The 20,493-nt window shown below is 47.9% G+C and overlaps 1 protein-coding gene across 1 annotated transcript; it reads left to right on the top strand.

Moving 5' to 3' along the window:
- The first annotated feature begins 708 nt into the window (after positions 1-708).
- LOC149437998 (interleukin-5 receptor subunit alpha-like) lies at positions 709-15,568 on the top strand. Its single transcript, XM_089660354.1, is given in 9 exon segments — positions 709-1,056; positions 1,957-2,059; positions 3,766-3,923; positions 12,066-12,228; positions 12,562-12,694; positions 13,804-13,898; positions 13,901-13,990; positions 15,091-15,224; positions 15,324-15,568. Coding segments are annotated over 8 exon segments (1,002 nt in total). The 5' UTR covers positions 709-1,056; positions 1,957-2,010; the 3' UTR covers positions 15,504-15,568.
- Positions 15,569-20,493: the final 4,925 nt, after the last annotated feature.

The following is a 20,493-nucleotide window of genomic DNA, read 5'->3' as shown; positions in this document are numbered from 1 at the left end:
GCGCGGGTAGTAGGGTATATATTGGTGCTTTTGCGCACTCGTGACGCCGTGTAGCGGTAGCTCTTCTATAGGGCGGCGCAGAAGCTGTTACATACCGAAGAAAGCTCTATTTGAGTGAAAAAAAAGATAAAATGTCTTTATGGGCGCAGTGTTGCATGACCGCGCAATTGTCGTTTACAGTGCGACAGCGCTGACAGCAGAGGAAGGGGGTCAAAGGGCCGGCATTGGAAGGGTTAGGCCTTTTAGCAAACAGTTCTAATAGTAGCAATAAAAACTGCACGGGGGTCTGACCCCTCCACACCCCACGAGCCGTGAAAACGAGCGTTCCGTGCTTCCCCCCCCCCATGGGCTCAGACCCCGAGAACTGACTGGTCACATGACCGCTGATTGCTCAGCTTCTTGGAAAGCGCTGTCAGTCACTGCGGAGCCGGGCAGAAGAAGGGGGCAGGCACAGCAGGCGCTGGGAGGTGGAGCCAGCTGTCAGGCAGCCAGGTGGATTGTGACAATATTGTCAGGATCCTTCCAGATCAGTTGCCAGCCGGCGACAGCCCACTATCAACTGACTCTGGGTCGCAGGACAGCAAAAGTAAGTGCACCCCCGTGACCCGCAAGAGAAGTACGACTCAACGAGCTCCCCCCCCCCCCCGTCCTCCTCTTTTAGTTTTTCGGTTGCCTCGTCTTCATTCACTTCGCTGCAGATTGGAAACATCTGGATTCCTGTATTCGGGGAATTCCCGGCTGCGCAGGACGCCAGTTGTTTGCGATTTTAGGCTGATTAGGTCATCGATGTCGTGGCGGGATGGCGGCGAGCTGTGACAAGTGCGCGGTAGGAGGAGCGGGCTGCAGCGAGGACGTTTCCGTGGAATCAGCGTCGCTCTCTGGCTGCCGTGGAGGATATTGGCAGCTCTGAGTTCTGGCAGCTGATCCGGATCCTCCCTGTCCTGCGGACGGTCCCTGGGCCGGGCTGGAACGCAGGGTGTGCCCACCTACCTACACATGCAGCAGCTGGACTCACGGATGGGGGGTGATGGAGCCAGTCACTGCCACCTGCTGAAGGTGAGCAGCTCATCGAATTACCCACATCCAGGCCCGGGACATGGGGTGGGGAGCAATCCTGGATCTAGGGGGGGCTGGGGTGGGGTGTGCCCCCCTCCAGATTCCAGCTTTCCCCCCCTCCCCCCAGGTCTTAGAGTGAATCCACTGATCTATGAGCTAGTCTGATGGGGACACCTGATGTAAGAGGCACTCTGATGGGGGCAGGTGATGCAAGGGGGGCTCTGATGGGGACAGTTGATGTAAGGGGGCACTCTGATGGGGGCAGTTGATGTAAGGGGGCACTCTGATGGGGGCAGGTGATGTAAGGGGGGCACTTTGATGGGGACAGTTGATGTAAGGGGGCACTCTGATGGGGACACCTGATACAAGGGGGCACTCTGATGGGGACACCTGATACAAGGGGGCACCTGAGACCATAACGCAGTGTTTCTCAACTCCAGTCCTCATGGACCCCCAACAGGTCATGTTTTCAGGATTTCCATTATTTTGCACAGGTGATTTGATCAGTTTCACTGCCTTAGTAATTAGCACAGCTGTTTCATCTGAGGGAAATCCTGAAAACATGACCTGTTGGGGGTCCATGAGGACTGGAGTTGAGAAACACTGCCATAACATATGTATATGGAAATGATTTTCTTTCTTTAAAGCCCAACTCCAGATCCAATGTGTCCTCCTAACCATCCATCCATCCATCCATCCATCCAGAGGCACATACATCAGACATCAGTGAGGATTCAGCATCTTCCTGTTGGCCCCCCCGGGCCCTCCCCCCCCGTAGATTGTTCTATATGAAGCCTTGTTGTGGTCTGGGGATTCAGGTGAATGGTTGGACATTTCCTGTGGTGTCACCCCCCTCCCCCCCTCCACACGTATGACGATCTCTCTGTGTTTTCCTGTCAGGCGGCACAAAGTTGTAAGTTCTGAGAATCGTGTTGTCTGTATGAGGAGCCGGTCATGGCGGGAGAGCGGAACATTCTACTCCTACTAGGCTGTGCTGCGTACGGTGAGTATATACCGTATACATGTCATGTGTGATGTCATCTCTTCTACAATCATGTCTATTATCTATCTATCTATCATCTATCTATTATCTATCTATCTATTATCTATCTATCTATCTATTATCTATCTATCTATCTATCTATCTATCTATCTATTATCTATCTATCTATCTATCTATCATCTATCTATCTATTATCTATCTATCTATCTATTATCTATCTATCTATTATCTATCTATTATCTATCTATCTATTATCTATCTATCTATTATCTATCTATTATCTATCTATCTATTATCTATCTATCTATCTATCTATCTATCTATCTATCTATTATCTATCTATCTATTATCTATCTATTATCTATCTATCTATTATCTATCTATCTATCTATCTATCTATTATCTATCTATCTATTATCTATCTATCTATCTATTATCTATCTATCTATTATCTATCTATTATCTATCTATCTATTATCTATCTATCTATCTATCTATTATCTATCTATCTATTATCTATCTATCTATCTATTATCTATCTATTATCTATCTATCTATTATCTATCTATTATCTATCTATCTATCTATCTATCTATCTATCTATCTATCTATTATCTATCTATTATCTATCTATTATCTATCTATCTATTATCTATCTATCTATTATCTATCTATTATCTATCTATCTATCTATCTATCTATCTATCTATTATCTATCTATCTATCTATTATCTATCTATCTATCTATTATCTATCTATCTATCTATTATCTATCTATCTATCTATCTATCTATTATCTATCTATTATCTATCTATCTATCTATTATCTATCTATTATCTATCTATCTATCTATTATCTATCTATCTATCTATCTATCTATCTATCTATCTATCTATTATCTATCTATCTATCTATTATCTATCTATCTATTATCTATCTATCTATCATCTATTATCTATCTATTATCTATCTATCTATCTATCTATCTATCTATCTATCTATTATCTATCTATCTATCTATTATCTATCTATCTATCTATTATCTATCTATTATCTATTATCTATCTATCTATCTATCTATCTATCTATCTATCTATCTATCTATCTATCTATCTATTATCTATCTATCTATCTATTATCTATCTATCTATTATCTATCTATCTATCATCTATTATCTATCTATCTATCTATTATCTATCTATCTATCTATCTATCTATCTATTATCTATCTATCTATCTATCTATTATCTATCTATCTATTATCTATTATCTATCTATCTATTATCTATCTATCTATCTATCTATCTATCTATCTATCTATCTATCTATCTATCTATCTATCTACCATCTATTATCTATCTATCTATCTATCTGGGGGGGCGCACTGTGTCGGCTTTTTTATTACTGCCGTTTGTCTCTCATTATATATGTATATATTCTGAATCTGAAAACAATTTCTCCGTTGGGATTAGGGAAGTATTGTGAACATCTGTGTCCCTGCTGATGATATGATATTTGTATCTCTTTATGTTATGCAGTGGATTGTACTAGTTCATGGTTTGGATGGAGGGATTGTGGGGACTGTAGGGATTGTGGGGACTGTAGGGATTGGAGGGACTGCAGGGATTGTGTATTTAGAAGCTGCACTTTATTTATCAATATAAAGTAGAATTCCTTCACTGATCATCTCCTTTCCTATTGAAGTTGCGGGGACACTCCCGCCGCCCACAGACATTCAGATCTCGGCGCTGGGCCTGGGGAGGGTCAATGTGAGTTGGACGTACAACCCCCCCAAGAAGGACATCACGTATTGGGTGAAGGTGAAGACCCCGGACCTGGAGGACACGGAGGAGGAGGAGTCGGTAAACACTAGTAGACTTTTTTTTTCTAATGATAAATATCACTTCTATTGCAGTGTATTCTGTATATAGATTGTATACAGATTGTATGTAGATTGTATACAGATTGTGTGTAGATTGTATATAGATTGTGTGTAGATTGTATATAGATTGTGTGTAGATTGTATATAGATTGTGTGTAGATTGTATATAGATTGTATGTAGATTGTATATAGATTGTGTGTAGATTGTATACAGATTGTGTGTAGATTGTATATAGATTGTGTGTAGATTGTATATAGATTGTGTGTAGATTGTATATAGATTGTTTCCATGGCAGAAGGACTGTCCACAGCAGAAACGTCCTCTGATAATTATTAGAGATATGTTCAAAAGAACATTATTTCACTAAAATTGGGAAACTTGATGGGATTTGAATATTTTGGCAAGATCAGGTCAAATTTATGGGGTTTAGTGTTTTTTAGGGTACAATGGGGTTTACGCCTAACGGTTGGGGAAGCTACAACAACATTTTACAGCAAAACAGTAGAGGAAAAAAAATTATTTCATAATCTTTTTTTTTAAAAATTGAAATAACAGCAAAAGAAAACAAGGAAAAAAAAATCAAAATCTTTATAAATCGGGGTAAAAAACAAACAATAAATAAATGTACGCAACATTGTAACAAGTCTTAATGCAAAATTACTATACAAGGTTCAAAATGAACTTCGGTAAATGCTGTTTGTAAAATTGCTGCAAAAATTGGTGAATAAGTGCAGGTTTGGCGTGGCAGTTTCTAAACCTCTGTGTATGAGTTATTAATTGGACCTAAAAGAAGGGAAAAGAACCCCAAAGTTAGTCCTCAAATATTAGCCATCACTGCAAAAAAAAAAAAAGAAAAAAAAGAAAAGAAAAAAAAGGATCATGGATAATAGATATATTTTATAATTTTGCTAGCATTATCACATTTTCACGATCTTTGTGATGACATTTTAGGGTTTTCCCGCACTTCTAACTACTTGATCTTTGCAGAATCTAAATGTTCACTTTTTACTTGTAACACGGTGAAATGACATAGAAACATTCTATGTAATCTAAATGTTCTCTGAGGCTCTGAAAAATATTTTATTGAATCATATCAAGTTCATATGACATAGAATTAATTCTGAAAAAGTTCTACAAATTGTTCACTCTTTAAAAAAAAAAAAAAAAAAACTTTTAAAAGCTTTTTTTTTTGTTACTCTTTACTTAAATTTTTATAAGAAAATAAACAAGTTTAGGAAGAGTATAGATATCCATTAATTGGACCTAAAAAAAGGTAATAGAGCCCCAAAGTTTGACCCGAAATATTAACCATCACTGCAAAAAAAAAAAAAAAAAAAAGGAACAGGAATGGAAAGAATAAAAGAGAAACTTTTTATAATTTTGCTGGTATTAAACACTCTTTATGATGACATTTTAGGGGTTTTCCCGTACTTCTAACTACCCGAGCTTTGCAGAATCTAAATGTTCTCTTAGGGGCTTAGAAACAAAAATGTTAAATTATATCACAATTAAATGATATAGAAACATTCTATATAATATAAATAGTCTCCAAGTGTATGAAAAATATATCATTGAATTATTTCGATTTCAATAAACATATAATTCATTATGAAAAATTTTACAAACTTTTTTACGCTTTAAAAAAAAAAAAACGTTTTTTTTTCAAATTTCTTAATCTTTACTTAAGTTAAAAAAAGAAGTACATTTCATACGATAATAGATTTTATTCTGAAAACTTCTACAAATTGTTTAATCTCTAAAAAAAACTTTTAAAATCTTTTTTGTTACTCTTTACTTAAAATTTTATAGGAAAATAAACAGGTTTAGGAAGTGTATAGATTTCCATTAATTGGACCTAAAAGAAGGGAATAGATCCCCAAAGTTTGTCCTGAAATAATAACCATCACTGTAAAAAGAAAAAAAAAAAAAGACCATGAATGATAAAAGAATAAAAGAGAAACTTTTTATAATTTTACTGGTATTAACACACTTTGATGACATTTTAGGGGTTTTCCCGTACTTCTAACTACCTGAGCTTTGCAGAATCTAAATGTTCTCTTAGGGGCTTAAAAAAATGTTAAATTGTTTCACGGTGAAATGATATCCAAATAGCATTAAATAACATAAAATTCATTATGAAAAGCTCTACAAACGTTTTACGCTTTACAAAAAAAACCGTATTTTTTTAAATTTCTTAATTGTTACTTAAATTAAAAAAGAAACTTCATATGATATAGATTTTATTCTGAAAACTTCTACAAATTGTTTACTCTCTAAAAAAAAAAAAAACTTTTAAAAGCGTTTTTGTTACTCCTTACTTAAATTTTTCTAATAATAAAAAAAAAGTTTAGGAAGTGTAATTTTAGATATCCATTAAATGGGCCTAGAAGAAGGGAATAGACCCCCTAGGTTTGTCCTGAAATATTAACCATCACTGCAAAAAAAAAGGATACTGGATAGTAAAAAAAACAACTTTTTATAATTTTGCTATTATTATCACATTCTTTATAATGAAATTCTTTTGGGGGATTAATGAAAATTTGTTGAATCGTATCACGGTCAAATGACGTAGAAACATTCTTTATAATCTAAATGTTTTCTGAGGGTCTGAAAAATATTTTATTGAATTGTATCACTTTCATATGACATAGAATTCAGTCTGAAAATTCTACAAACTGTTTACTCTTATAAAAAAAAAAAAAATTTTTTTTGGTACTCATTATTTAAATTTTTATAAGAAAAAACATTAAAAAAAAATGTTAGGAAGTATAATTATAGATATCCCTTAAATTATATTACACAAATGCTGTATATTCATTGAGAGTAGCTGAGGACATTCTTTACACTCTACTACAAAACCAACACAATAGAAAAAAAAAAATAGAGTTCAGCAGAGTTGGAGGTCACTACTGAATGGATGGTCAGCAGAGCTGGGCTTACTACTGAGCGGGGGATCAGCAGAGCTGGGGGTTACTACTGAGCGGGGGATCAGCAGAGCTGGGGGTTACTACTGAGCGGGGGATCAGCAGAGCTGGGGCTTACTACTGAGTGGGGCATCAGCAGAGCTGGGGGTTACTATTGAGCGGGGCATCAGCAGAGCTGGGGGTTACTACTGAGCGGGGCATCAGCAGAGCTGGGGGTTACTACTGAGCAGGGCATCAGCAGAGCTGGCAGTTACTACTGAGCGGGGGATCAGTAGAGCTGGGGGGTACTACTGAGTGGGGGCTCAGCAGAGTTGGAGGTTACTACTGAATGGGCGATCAGCAGAGCTAGGCTTACTACTGAGCGGGGGATCAGCAGAGCTGGGGTCACTACTGAGTGGGGGATCAGCAGAGCTGGGGGTTACTACTGAGCAGGGGATCTGCAAATCTGGGTGTACTACTGAGCGGGGCATCAGTAGAGCTGGGGTTACTACTGAGTGGGGGATCAGCAGAGCTGAAGTTACTACTGAGCAGGGGATCAGCAGAGCTGAAGTTACTACTGAGCAGGGGATCAGCAGAGCTGCGGATCTGCAATGCTGACGTTACTACTGAGTGGGGGATCAACAGAGCTGGGGTTACTACTGACTGGGGGCTCAGCAGAGTTGGACGTTATTACTGAATGTGTGGTGCGCAGAGCTGGGGGTACTACTGAGTGGTGGATCAGCAGAGCTGGGGTTACTACTAAGTGGGGGATCAGCAGACCTGGGGGTCACTACTGAGCAGGGGATCTGTAGAGCTGAGGATACTATTGAGCGGGGGATCAGCAGAGCTGGGGGTACTATTGAGCGGGGGATCAGCAGAGCTGGGGTTACTACTAAGTGGGGGATCAGCAGAGCTGGGGGTCACTACTTAGCAGGGGATCTGTAGAGCTGGGGGTACTACTGAGCGGGGGATCAGCAGAGCTGGGGGTACTACTGAGCGGGGGATCAGCAGAGCTGGGGGTACTACTGAGCGGGGGGGATCAGCAGAGCTGGGAATACTACTGAGCGGGGGATCAGCAGAGCTGGGGGTACTACTGAGCGGGGGAACAGCAGAGCTGGGGGTCACTACTGAGCATGGGATCAGCAGAGCTGGGCATCAGTACTGAGCGGGGGATCAGCAGAGCTGGGGGTACTACTGATCGGGGGGATCAGCAGAGATGGAGGTACTACTGAGCATGGGATCTGCTGAACGAGGGTACCAATGAGCTGGGGATTTGCTGAGTGGGGGAAATGCTGATTTAGGGTTCTACTGGGCCCCTTAAAAGCAGATAGAAAATCACCACAGACGGCATTTGCCAAACTTCATTAAAGCATCAAAACAGCATCTTGAAACATAAAAGTCGTCGCGAGCGTCAATGAGCCCTTAAACCTTCTGAACTTTTTTTTTGGCAAAGCTTTGAACCAACTTTAATGCTGGCGTCTCTTTAGACGAAGGTTGGCGGCTGAAGTCCTGATAATAAACACAAAAGGTTCTTCGGTTTCAGTCGGGAAGCGAGAATTGCTCACAGCTGAACCACAAAATGCTAACGTCAGGAATGACATGAGCCAGTGGAGCGTGGAGCGCGTCCAAACCTCCGGCCGCCCTTCGCACTCGCTGTTTCAGTCATCGCTTTTCGTTAGAATAGTTTGGGTGAGCGAACTCGGTGTCACTCGGGACTCTGTCTATAGAGATTGCAGAACGAAGGAAGGAGATGAATGTGCCGTCAATGTGTGGGGAGCCTGCGGCGTGCGTGAACGTGGGGCAAGGAATGGGGGGGGGGGGGCGGTGATATTTTTGGAAGCCATTGAAATAATCAGAACAAAGCGCCAGATGTTTCTCTGCCAAAAGGTGGACCTGGACTCAGGAAGTGAAGGTTCTCCATGTTAAAGGGGACATCTGGACATTGTGTGTCAGGAGAACCTTGAAGGATCTTCTCTGGGATTCCTCCTGAGAAATGGCCGTCCTCTAGGCACTCCTGTTCTGGATCCTCATAGCTGTGTATCTGCAGTGTGAGATCACCTAAGGCACTGCTGCCCCCTGACTACTGATTTCACCAGATTCAGAGTGAGATTTGGTGATGTCACCCCTGTGCTCCTCACTGGAGGCTCTGGCACAAACCCTGCCTCTACCAAGATGGCGGCCTCCACACGTGGACATGGTGCACAGCTTGGCATGGTACTCAGTACCGAGGAAAAGATCACTTGCAAGGAGACCACATGCAATGCTGGGGCGTGGTCATGTGGTCCCTGCTTGCCATTTTTTGGGGCGCATCTTCCACAGTGGAGGGCCCCAGCATGTCATATGGAAACCAAAACCTATCCAGATGTCGGAGAATCCTTTTTGAGGGAATGAACATTGGCGGGGATTCTCGCCCCGGGACCCAGCAGGATGCTAAAAACAAGATCCCCATCAGGTGTCCTGAAGTTACCCCGCAGGAAGGGACACTTGTTGCTCTGGATGGGGGATGGGTGGGGTGGGAGGGGGTTAGATGCCACTAGGTGGAGCACATTGCAGAAGAGAATGATCACAGCAACTGCTCTGCCCACACCGGGGGGGTCATATCGCTCCTCCACTGCACAAACTTTGTGGGTTTGAGGTTTAGTAAGAGACAGAGCATGCCTACTGCCGGGGGGAGGAGACAGAGCATGCCTACTGCCGGGGGGAGGAGACAGAGCATGCCTACTGCAAGGGGGAGGAGACAGAGCATGCCTACTGCCAGGGGGAGGAGACTGAGCATGCCTACTGCCGGGGGGAGGAGACTGAGCATGCCTACTGCCGGGGGGAGGAGACAGAGCATGCCTACTGCCGGGGGGAGGAGACAGAGCATGCCTACTGCCGGGGGGAGGAGACAGAGCATGCCTACTGCAAGGGGGAGGAGACAGATCATGCCTACTGCCAGGGGGAGGAGACTGAGCATGCCTACTGCCAGGGGGAAGAGACAGAGCATGCCTACTGATAGGGGGAGGAGACAGAGCATGCCTACTGCAAGGGGGAGGAGACAGAGCATGCCTATTGCCTGGGGAGGAGACAAGAGCATGCCTACTGCCGGGGGGAGGAGACAGAGCATGCCTACTGCCGGGGGGAGGAGACAGAGCATGCCTACTGCCGGGGGGAGGAGACAGAGCATGCCTACTGCCGGGGGGAGGAGACAGAGCATGCCTACTGCCGGGGGGAGGAGACAGAGCATGCCTACTGCCGGGGGGAGGAGACAAAGCATGCCTATTGCCTGGGGGAGGAGACAGAGCATGCCTATTGCCTGGGGGAGGAGACAGAGCATGCCTATTGCAAGGGGGAGGAGACAGCTCATGCCTACTGCCGGGGGGAGGAGACAGAGCATGCCTACTGCCAGGGGGAGGAGACAGAGCATGCCTACTGCCAGGGGGAGGAGACAGAGCATGCCTACTGCCAGGGGGAGGAGACAGAGCATGTGTGAGGTTGGGGGAGGAGACAGAGATGCAGGTGGATGGGGGAGGAGACATAGATGCAGGTGGATGGGGGAGGAGACAGAGATGCAGGTGGATGGGGGAGGAGACAGAAATGCAGTTGGATGGGGGAGGAGCCAGAACATATTATTATATAGTTGAGGGGAGGAGACAGACAACGCACACAGCCGGGGAAGAGAGGCCACAAGTTGTGTGGGTGTCGGGGAGGAGAGGGGCCACAAGTTGTGTGGGTGTCGAGGAGGAGAGGGGCCACAAGTTGTGTGGGTGTCGGGGAGGAGAGGGGCCACAAGTTGTGTGGGTGTCGGGGAGGAGAGGGGCCACAAGTTGTGTGGGTGTCGGGGAGGAGAGGCCACAAGTTGTGTGGGTGTCGGGGAGGAGAGGCCACAAGTTGTGTGGGTGTCGGGGAGGAGAGGCCACAAGTTGTGTGGGTGTCGGGGGAGGAGAGGCCACAAGTTGTGTGGGTGTCGGGGAGGAGAGGCCACAAGTTGTGTGGGTGTCGGGGAGGAGAGGCCACAAGTTGTGTGGGTGTCGGGGGAGGAGAGGGGCCATGTGTCTCAGTTGTGTGGGTGTCGGGGAGGAGAGGCCACAAGTTGTGTGGGTGTCGGGGGAGGAGAGGCCACAAGTTGTGTGGGTGTCGGGGAGGAGAGGCCACAAGTTGTGTGGGTGTCGGGGGAGGAGAGGCCACAAGTTGTGTGGGTGTCGGGGAGGAGAGGCCACAAGTTGTGTGGGTGTCGGGGAGGAGAGGCCACAAGTTGTGTGGGTGTCGGGGGAGGAGAGGCCACAAGTTGTGTGGGTGTCGGGGAGGAGAGGCCACAAGTTGTGTGGGTGTCGGGGGAGGAGAGGCCACAAGTTGTGTGGGTGTCGGGGAGGAGAGGCCACAAGTTGTGTGGGTGTCGGGGAGGAGAGGCCACAAGTTGTATGGGTGTCGGGGAGGAGAGGCCACAAGTTGTGTTGGTGTCGGGGGAGGAGAGGCCACAAGTTGTGTTGGTGTCGGGGAGGAGAGGCCACAAGTTGTGTTGGTGTCGGGGAGGAGAGGCCACAAGTTGTGTGGGTGTCGGGGGAGGAGAGGCCACAAGTTGTGTGGGTGTCGGGGAGGAGAGGCCACAAGTTGTGTGGGTGTCGGGGAGGAGAGGCCACAAGTTGTGTGGGTGTCGGGGGAGGAGAGGCCACAAGTTGTGTGGGTGTCGGGGAGGAGAGGCCACAAGTTGTGTGGGTGTCGGGGGAGGAGAGGCCACAAGTTGTGTGGGTGTCGGGGAGGAGAGGCCACAAGTTGTGTGGGTGTCGGGGAGGAGAGGCCACAAGTTGTGTGGGTGTCGGGGGAGGAGAGGCCACAAGTTGTGTGGGTGTCGGGGGAGGAGAGGCCACAAGTTGTATGGGTGTCGGGAGGAGAGGCCACAAGTTGTGTTGGTGTCGGGGGAGGAGAGGCCACAAGTTGTGTTGGTGTCGGGGAGGAGAGGCCACAAGTTGTGTTGGTGTCGGGGAGGAGAGGCCACAAGTTGTGTTGGTGTCGGGGAGGAGAGGCCACAAGTTGTGTGGGTGTCGGGGGAGGAGAGGCCACAAGTTGTGTGGGTGTCTGGGAGGAGAGGGGCCATATGTCTCAGTTGTGTGGGTGTTGGGGGGCAGAGGGTGTCGCGGACTGGACTGGGGGGCAATTCATGGAGTTGGGGGGTAAATCAGTCCCAAATAGTGGCATTGTCATAACATATGTACCCTCCATTGTATCCCCTCCCCCACAGGAATACCCCAGTGACACCTTCGTCATGTTCGAGTGGCTGGCCGTTCCCCGTGGTCTGAAGGTGGAAGTGGCAGCGATAGTCATGACAAGCGGAGATCACGGAGGTTATGAAGTTGCACAAGAGATCGGAGAATGGGCCTCCGCAGATCTGCCGCCACTTCCAGGTGAGAGCGCCGTTCGCCACATCGACTTTTATTGGTATTATTATTACTTCTTGTTCTCATTTTCCAGCAATAAAAAGATAAACGAGGAAATAATCAACTAAAAAACGATACAATGATAACCACCAAACCCGCAGACCAGATCTGACGTCTCTCCGACAAATCTGCTTTATTTCTTGCTAGGAAATGACTTTTCTCTCCATTGTACAGATATATTTTTACGCTGAGACCCCCAAGAATCTCACATTTCAGGCTTTGCAGCCGATGGACGTCTGAGGTGTGTGGGGGAGGGGCACGGATCACAGACAGAGTTTATTTCTTCTATTCTCATTTCAGGAGATGAAGGGACGGCGCCAACAAACCTCAGGTGTAGCTTACACTTCGATGAGCCTGGGAGGTGTTGGCTTCACTGTGATTGGCTCCCTGGAGAGAAGGCTCCATTGGATACACAGTATTACCTTTGCTTCAGGTATCGTCCAATCAGAGTTCACAGATCATTAATCAGCCAGAAATGGGCTGAACTTTGGAATCTGAATTCAGGCTTGCTGCTCTGTCAGTTGGTTGGTGGGGGTGGGGAGGTACTTAGGGGGCTGTATAAGGGTGTTGGACTTGGGTGGGGGTGTCACCACTGTTGTGATCTGAAGAGTGCTGATCTCTGGGGAAACTTGGGATGAAAATGTTCCTCTCATTAAAATCCAATAAGTGATTGAACAGCACTGACCGGCATATTCGAGGATTTGGATATCTTTTTATATCCTTTTCCATCTATATAAAGTTCCTTACCTTGTTACTCAGGTCTTTTGACAGTTCTTGTCTGCTCCCCATGGCTCAGTCTCTAGCCTGCTCAGTGCCTCCATGTGAGAGCGAACAGACTCACTGACTATTTATACACCGACTGCAATGTAAGAAGCCACACATGTGGGGATTTAACCCTTTAATTGCCGTAATAACCTGTGTATGTGACCCCTTGTGTGTCTGTACCAAGGCTGAACGTAGGGAGAGAGAGGGGGGAGAGGGGAGGGGGGGGGGGAGAGAGAGGGGGGGGGAAAGAGACTGGGGAGGGGGGAGAGAGAGGGGGAGAGGGGAGAGGGGGGGAGGGAGGGGAGAGAGGGGGGGGAGGGGGGGAGAGAGGGGGGGGAGAGAGAGGGGGGTGGGGGGGAGAGAGAGGGGGGGAGGGGGGGGGGAGAAAGGAGAGAGGGGGAGGAGAGAGGGAGAGGGGGGGGAGAGAGGAGAGAGGGGGGGAGGAGGGGAGAGGGGGGGAGAGAGGAGAGAGGGGGGGAGAGGGGAGAGGGGGGGGAGGGAGAGGGGGGAGGGGGAGAGAGAGAGAGGGGGGGGAGAGAGAGGGGGGAGGGGGAGAGAGAGGGGGGAGGGAGAGAGGGGGGGGGAGAAAGAAGAGAGAGGGAGAGAGAGAGGAGGGGAGGGAGAGAGAGAGGGAGAAAGAGGAGAGAGAGAGAGAGAGGGGGGGAGGGAGGGGGGGGGGGAGAGGGAGATATATATATATATATAGAGAGAGAGAGAGCAAGGAAGAGAAGAATCTCCTGTTCCTCCTGTAGATGATCGATGTTCTCTGTTCGGCAGACATTTGTATCGGACTCAGAATTGCCTCATCTATGTGACGGAGCCGGGAGGGGGGAGATCGATCGGCTGCCGAACTCTCTTCAGTGACACCAGGTTAGATCTGTTCTCTTCCTGGTTCACATCAACGGGTCCAGCCAGAGCCGGCAGATCCGCGCCACGGAACACGTACTTCACATTCTGGAGGCAGGTGAGACATGGAGGCGGAACACTGAGAGGTATAGAGGCGGCCTCCGGTCACGACTGTACATGAAAGTGTATATAACCCCCCTCCCCCAGAGGATTCCCCCCCCCTCCAGAGGATTCCCCCCTTCCTGAGCAGGCCATTTTGTTTGCGATACAACACTGCGTTAGCGCGCTTTTTGGGCGTTTTTTAAAGGACACGTGATTTAAAAACTGCACCAAATCCACTTCTCAGGGGCGTTTTTAATGTGATTTTCAGGCATTTTCTATTGCTTTCAGTGGGAAGAGGCATTTTTGGGGCATTTTTTTAACTCCCCAACATGCCCCAAAGATGCTGCAAACCGTAGTTTGTACACAGCAAGTGTAGCGCCTTCGTGTGAAAACATACATAGACATACATTCACATACATAGATACACATTCACATACATAGATACACATTCACATACACATTCACATACATAGATACACATTCACATACATAGATACACATTCACATACACATTCACATACATAGATACACATTCACATACATAGACATACATTCACATACATAGATGTACATTCACATACATAGATACACATTCACATACATAGATACACATTCACATACATAGATACACATTCACATACATAGACACACATTCACATACATAGACATACATTCACATACATACACATTCACATACATAGACATACATTCACATACATAGATGTACATTCACATACATAGACATACATTCACATACATACACATTCACATACATAGATACACATTCACATACACAGTGAAAGTCACCTAGGCACACATGTAACCCCTCCCCCTTGGGCACACATGTAACCCCTCCCCCTTAGGCACACATGTAACCCCGCCCCCTAGATGTTAACCGTTTCCCAACCATCCTCCTTGAATCACATTTTTTCGGTTCTGCAAGTTAAGATGACAATCCTGAAATCCTCCGGATCGGCTCCATATGACAGATTCCCCCCACAGGCTCCTCGAAGGCTCCCCCTTGCTTTGGCCATTACGCTCTCCAACATTTCTTGTAAAAAGTCGACTTTCCGATCGCTCCTCGTGCTGATACAGATATTGGTTGATGTTCCCTAGAAGTGATCCCTCCAGTGTGGAATCTGAGCATACAGGAGCACAAAGGCCTGAGCTGGACGAAGCCCATCGGGTCCATGCCGGATGATTGCTTCAACTACCAGATCAACATCTGGTCAAAGGGCAAAAACGAAACGGTAAGAAGCCGGCAGACCGAGGAAGGAGCCGGGATCTCCACACCATGGAGGTGCAAAACACTCACCTCACAATGTCTTCTTTCTCTTCTGGGGGGGAAGATCATAGTCGGCAAAGACCAGAACTTTTGGAATGAAGATCTGAAGGAGCCCCCCAACAAGGTCCATGTGCGGGTCAGAGCGGTGGGGAAGTTGCCCTGCTGGAGGATGGAGAAGTACAGCTCCTGGACGGAGGTCCTACATGTAGGTAAGTGCCGGGCCACTGACCTTTGTGGTATGTAGATGTACTGAGTAAAGGGATCCTCCATCCATTTGTGGTCTTCTTGTGGCCTTCAAACACTGACACAGGAGGGAAGGAGATGGCACACTCGGGCAACACTGGTGCAGGTCTTAGGCCCATCAGGGCAAACATTCCTGGCTGTGGCAGGTATTACACCCATCTCAGAGGTGCGCTCTATAGAAAGCACTCCTCACCGGTATGAAGAAAACATTGAATGTTCGTTCTGCTGCCGGGATGAACCAAATGAGATGCAAGTCGTCTTCCTCTCTGCTTCGTTGTAGAATGTGCCTGGAGGGGCTCTTGGTGATTCAAAACCTAAAACACCCTCATTAACCCCTCCCCTTCCAGAGGATAACCCCCCCCCTTCCAGAGGATAACCCTTCCCCCTTCCAGAAGATAACCCCTCCCCTTCCAGAGGATAACCTTTCCCCTTCCAGAGGATAACCCTTCCCTTCCAGAAGATAACCCCTCCCCCTTCCAGAGGATAACCCTTCCCTTCCAGAAGATAACCCCTCCCCCTTCCAGAGGATAACCCTTCCCTTTCCAGAAGATAACCCCTCCCCTTCCAGAGGATAACCCTTCCCCTGTCAGAGAATAACCCCTCCCATTCCAGAGGATTTCCCCCCCCTTCTAGAGGATAACCCTTCCCCTGTCAGAGGATAACCCCTCCCCTTCCAGAGGATAACCCCTCCCCTTCCAGAGGATTTCCCCCTCTTCCAGAGGATAACCCCTCCCCTTCCAGAGGATTCCCCCCCTTCCTAACCAGGCCTTTTTTTGAAATATGGCGCTGCATTACTGTAACTGACAATTGCGCGGTCATGCAACGCAGCACCCAAATGAAATTTGCGTCCTTTTTTCCCACAGATTGAGCTCTGGTGGTATTTGATCGCCTGTGCGTTGTTTTTATTTGTACCGCTATAAAAAAAAATGACAATTTTGAGAAAAAAAACTATATTTTTGACTTTTTGCTATTAAACATGTCCAATAAAAAAATAAAATGTCATCATAAATTTCATCCAAAATGTCTCCTGCTCCGTGTCTTCGCTGTGACATCCCGCTCCGTGTCTTCACTGTGACATCCCGCTCCGTGTCTTTGCTAAAAAAAATCCTGATACGTGTAAATGAATTGGTTTACGTGACAGTTATAGCGCCTACAAATGGCGGGATAGATACGGGCAATTAATTTTTTTATTTTTACTAGTAATGACGACGATCAGCGACTTATAGCGGGACTGCGGTGGGCATTCTGACACTGGGGGGGGGGGGGGGACTGACTTGGTGTCACTGACATCCCCAGTGACACCAATACAGTGATCAGTGCTAATAGAAAGCACTGACACTGTACTAATGGCACTGGGCAGGAAGGGGTTAACATCTGGGGCCATCAAAGGGTTAACTGTGTGCTGGGTGTGTTTCACTGTGAGCATGCTGATATGCAGAGCCATACAAAGCAGTGTGCAGGAGCTGACGGGGGGAGAGATCTGTGTTGTTTACAAACAGTTCCCCTCCCCGTCGGAGATTCTGGGCAATCACGAGGCGGAAATGGGTAATCACTGGCCGGGACCCGATGATTGACAGCCGAGGCTGTGAACGCCGGCGTGGGTTGGGCACGCACGTATATATATATAGTAGTACTCCTGCGGACGGGAAGCAGTTAAAGATGGCCGCATTTTTGGTTCCGAATGTGTCACCAGTCAGCAGTGCCTCCCTACGTGTTTCGTCATCAAAAGCAGGCGTCCTCAGGAGCTAGTGCCTAGAATGTCGACTTTTGATGATGAAATGCGTAGGGTGATACTTCCAGCTGACGTCACATCTGGAAATGCACGGCGGCCATCTTTAAGGACCTTGCCATGGACCTGTGTTTCTTGTATCAGAACTGTCACTAGGAATGAAGACCATCGATTGGTTTATATTTGTTTTTATCATTTTGATTATCTTTATTTACATTTTTTTTGGGGGGGGGGGGGGGGGTAACCCTGTTCCCTGTAGGTTTTTGGGCGGATTTAGAATTTTTTTAAAAAACAGGCGGAGTCAATGGACTACTTGTTACAGCGTCGCTCTTCATTGTTCCTGTATTTCCTGTTTTATTTTTGTTTGCCTCGACAGTGCTCGGAGGTGGGTAGGGGGTGGAACCAAGGGACGGTGCTCGGAGGTGGGTAGGAGGTGGAACCAAGGGACGGTGCTCGGAGGTGGGTAGGGGGTGGAACCAAGGGACGGTGCTCGGAGGTGGGTAGGGGGTGGAACCAAGGGACGGTGCTCGGAGGTGGGTAGGGGGTGGAACCAAGGGACGGTGCTCGAAGGTGGGTAGGGGGTGGAACCAAGGGACGGTGCTCGGAGGTGGGTAGGGGGTGGAACCAAGGGACGGTGCTCGGAGGTGGGTAGGGGGTGGAACCAAGGGACGGTGCTCGGAGGTGGGTAGGGGGTGGAACCAAGGGACGGTGCTCGGAGGTGGGTAGGGGGTGGAACCAAGGGACGGTGCTCGGAGGTGGGTAGGGGGTGGAACCAAGGGACGGTGCTCGGAGGTGGGTAGGGGGTGGAACCAAGGGACGGTGCTCGAAGGTGGGTAGGGGGTGGAACCAAGGGACGGTGCTCGGAGGTGGGTAGGGGGGGTGGAGCCAAGGGACAGTGTTCAGAGGTGGGTAAGGGGTGGAACCAAGGGACGGTGCTTGAAGGTGGGTAGGGGGTGGAACCAAGGATAGAGCTCAGAGGTGGGTAGGGGGTGGAACCAAGGGATAGAGCTCAGAGTGGGTAGGGGGTGGAACCAAGGGATAGAAGCTCAGAGGTGGGTAGGGGGTTGAACCAAGGGACAGTGCTCGGAGGTGGGTATGGAGCGGAACCAAGGGACAGTGCTCAGAGGTGGATAGTAGGCAGAACCAAGGGATGGTACTCGGCGGTGGGTAGGGGTGGAACAAAGGGACGGTGCCCAGAGATGGATAGGGGGTTGAACCAAGGGACGGTGCTCGGAGGTGGGGAGGGGGTGGAACCAAGGGACGATGCTCGGAGGTGGGTAGGCGGTGGAACCAAGGGACGATGCTCGGAGGTGGTAGGCGGTGGAACAAGGGTCGATGCTCGTGGGTAGGGGGTTGAACCAAGGGACGGTGCTCAGAGGTGGGTAGGGGGTGGAACCAAAGGAAAGTGCTCGGAGGTGGGTAGGGAGGGGAACCAAGGAATGCAGCTCAGAGGTGGGTAGGGGGTGGAATCAAGGGATGGTGCTCGGAGGTGGGTAGGGGGTGAAATCAAGGATGGTGCTCGGAGGTGGGTAGGGGGTGGAACCAAGGGACGGTGCTTTGGGTAGGCGGTGGGAACCAAGGGACGGTGCTCGGAGGTGGGTAGGGGGGCGGATCCAAGGACAGTGCTCGGAGGTGGCTAGGGGGTGGAGAGAAGGGGTGACTCAGATGGGGGGAGTTCCTGCACCTGTTATAGGGGAATGTTGTGCTATCCATTTCCTGTCAATGAAAATGCTGATTTTCTGGTCCTCTTTAGAGGAGAAAGGATGAGGACATGCTGTGGATCACACTGACGTGTGTCTTTTCGTAGCGTGCCTGGCTCTTTTTCTGCTCTGCCTACGGTAAGTACTTCTGGGTACCTATCTCGTATGAGCTGTGCTCACAAGAGTGATGCATTTTTTCCTGAATCAGTCCTCAGCCTATCAAATCAAGTGCTAATAATGACTGGACTGTAATGATGTAATATATATATATGTAGCTGTCTTGCTTGGCCAATGAGGACAGGGCCTCTTTTGGCAGGGGGTGGAGGTAGCACCCTCCTAGATAGGAGCCCGGGTAGGTACATTTAGCTCTTGGTTGACTGTAATCAGTAGGGTTTGGGAGAGTCAAATCAACAGCTGAATAGGTATGCAGCCCCTGGCCAATCCCTGGGGGAGAGGTGCCCAGATGGTGGCTGGGAGGGAGCATAAATAGCCTGCGGCCTGCAACAGTGGGGTTCATTGAATCTGGAGGACTGCTGCTCTTCTGGACAGGTCGGCCATGTTTCTACTACTCATCTACTGGGGGTGGGGGAGGGTGGGGCTATTCTGCTGAGGTTTGCTGGAGCCGACTGAGGGACTTCTTTTTGGGGATCTGGTCCTGAAGAACAGAGAGGTGACCAGAGGATATTAGAAAGACTCATCCAATTATCCAAGGACATTGGTGAGTGCAGACCCCACTGACCACGTGCAGCGATCCTCTCAGTGTCAGCGTTGCTCAAAGGCGACATTGTTCGCGGTGTCCCTGGTATAGCTCCGCCCACTATTTGCTGCTGCGAGGACTGTGCTCAGGAGGACTATTACTGTCCTCGAGTTCTCCGTAATGTTGCTGGAATATCCCACAGCCACCCCGCACCCATCCAAGTCCTGCAATAAAGCATCGAAGAAATGGATACCCCCCGATTACTGAGAGAGTGACTGAGGCTGCGCACCCGGCTGCAGGTGCAGCTACCAGGGAAGAACACAGGGGGAAGCGCTACACGTGGGGCTCGTCCGGGATTCCCTATCAACAAAGCTGCAGCCGTTACCATTGGTGACTGACAGCAGAAACAGGATAGACTGTCGATTGGTCAGCGTTTGTGTAGATTCCAGGGAGCCAATCAGTATGGCGGAGGACATACTTACCTATATATATATTTCTCCTAGATTGTAAGCTCCCAGATCAGGCCCTCCTAACCCTTGAACTGCATTGTTGCTGTATTGTCTCCCTCCATAATGTACAGCGCTGAGGACACTGTTGGCGCCATAAATCCTGTATAATAATAATAATATCATTTGCTGGAGCATTCAAAAAAAAAAATGTTCTGTCGACTTCTTTCCCTTCTGGATGAATGTTCGTTTAGGACGGGAAGTAGTGCCACATTATGACCACTAGATGGAGCTGAGGAGCGAAGGAAATAAATGCTTCTTTGTAAAGCGCTGAGAAAACTGTTGGCTATATATATCCTGTATGATAATAATTGTCACAAGAGATACAATGTTCCATTTGTGTGATACTTTGTGTTTTG

This window comes from Staurois parvus, unplaced genomic scaffold, assembly GCF_062004578.1.
Source record: "Staurois parvus isolate SC_StPar_1 unplaced genomic scaffold, SC_StPar_1.0 ptg001229l, whole genome shotgun sequence".
NCBI classification, from domain to species: domain Eukaryota; kingdom Metazoa; phylum Chordata; class Amphibia; order Anura; family Ranidae; genus Staurois; species Staurois parvus.
Note: the sequence above shows the minus strand (reverse complement) of the source record. Positions and strands in the feature narration are given on the sequence as shown.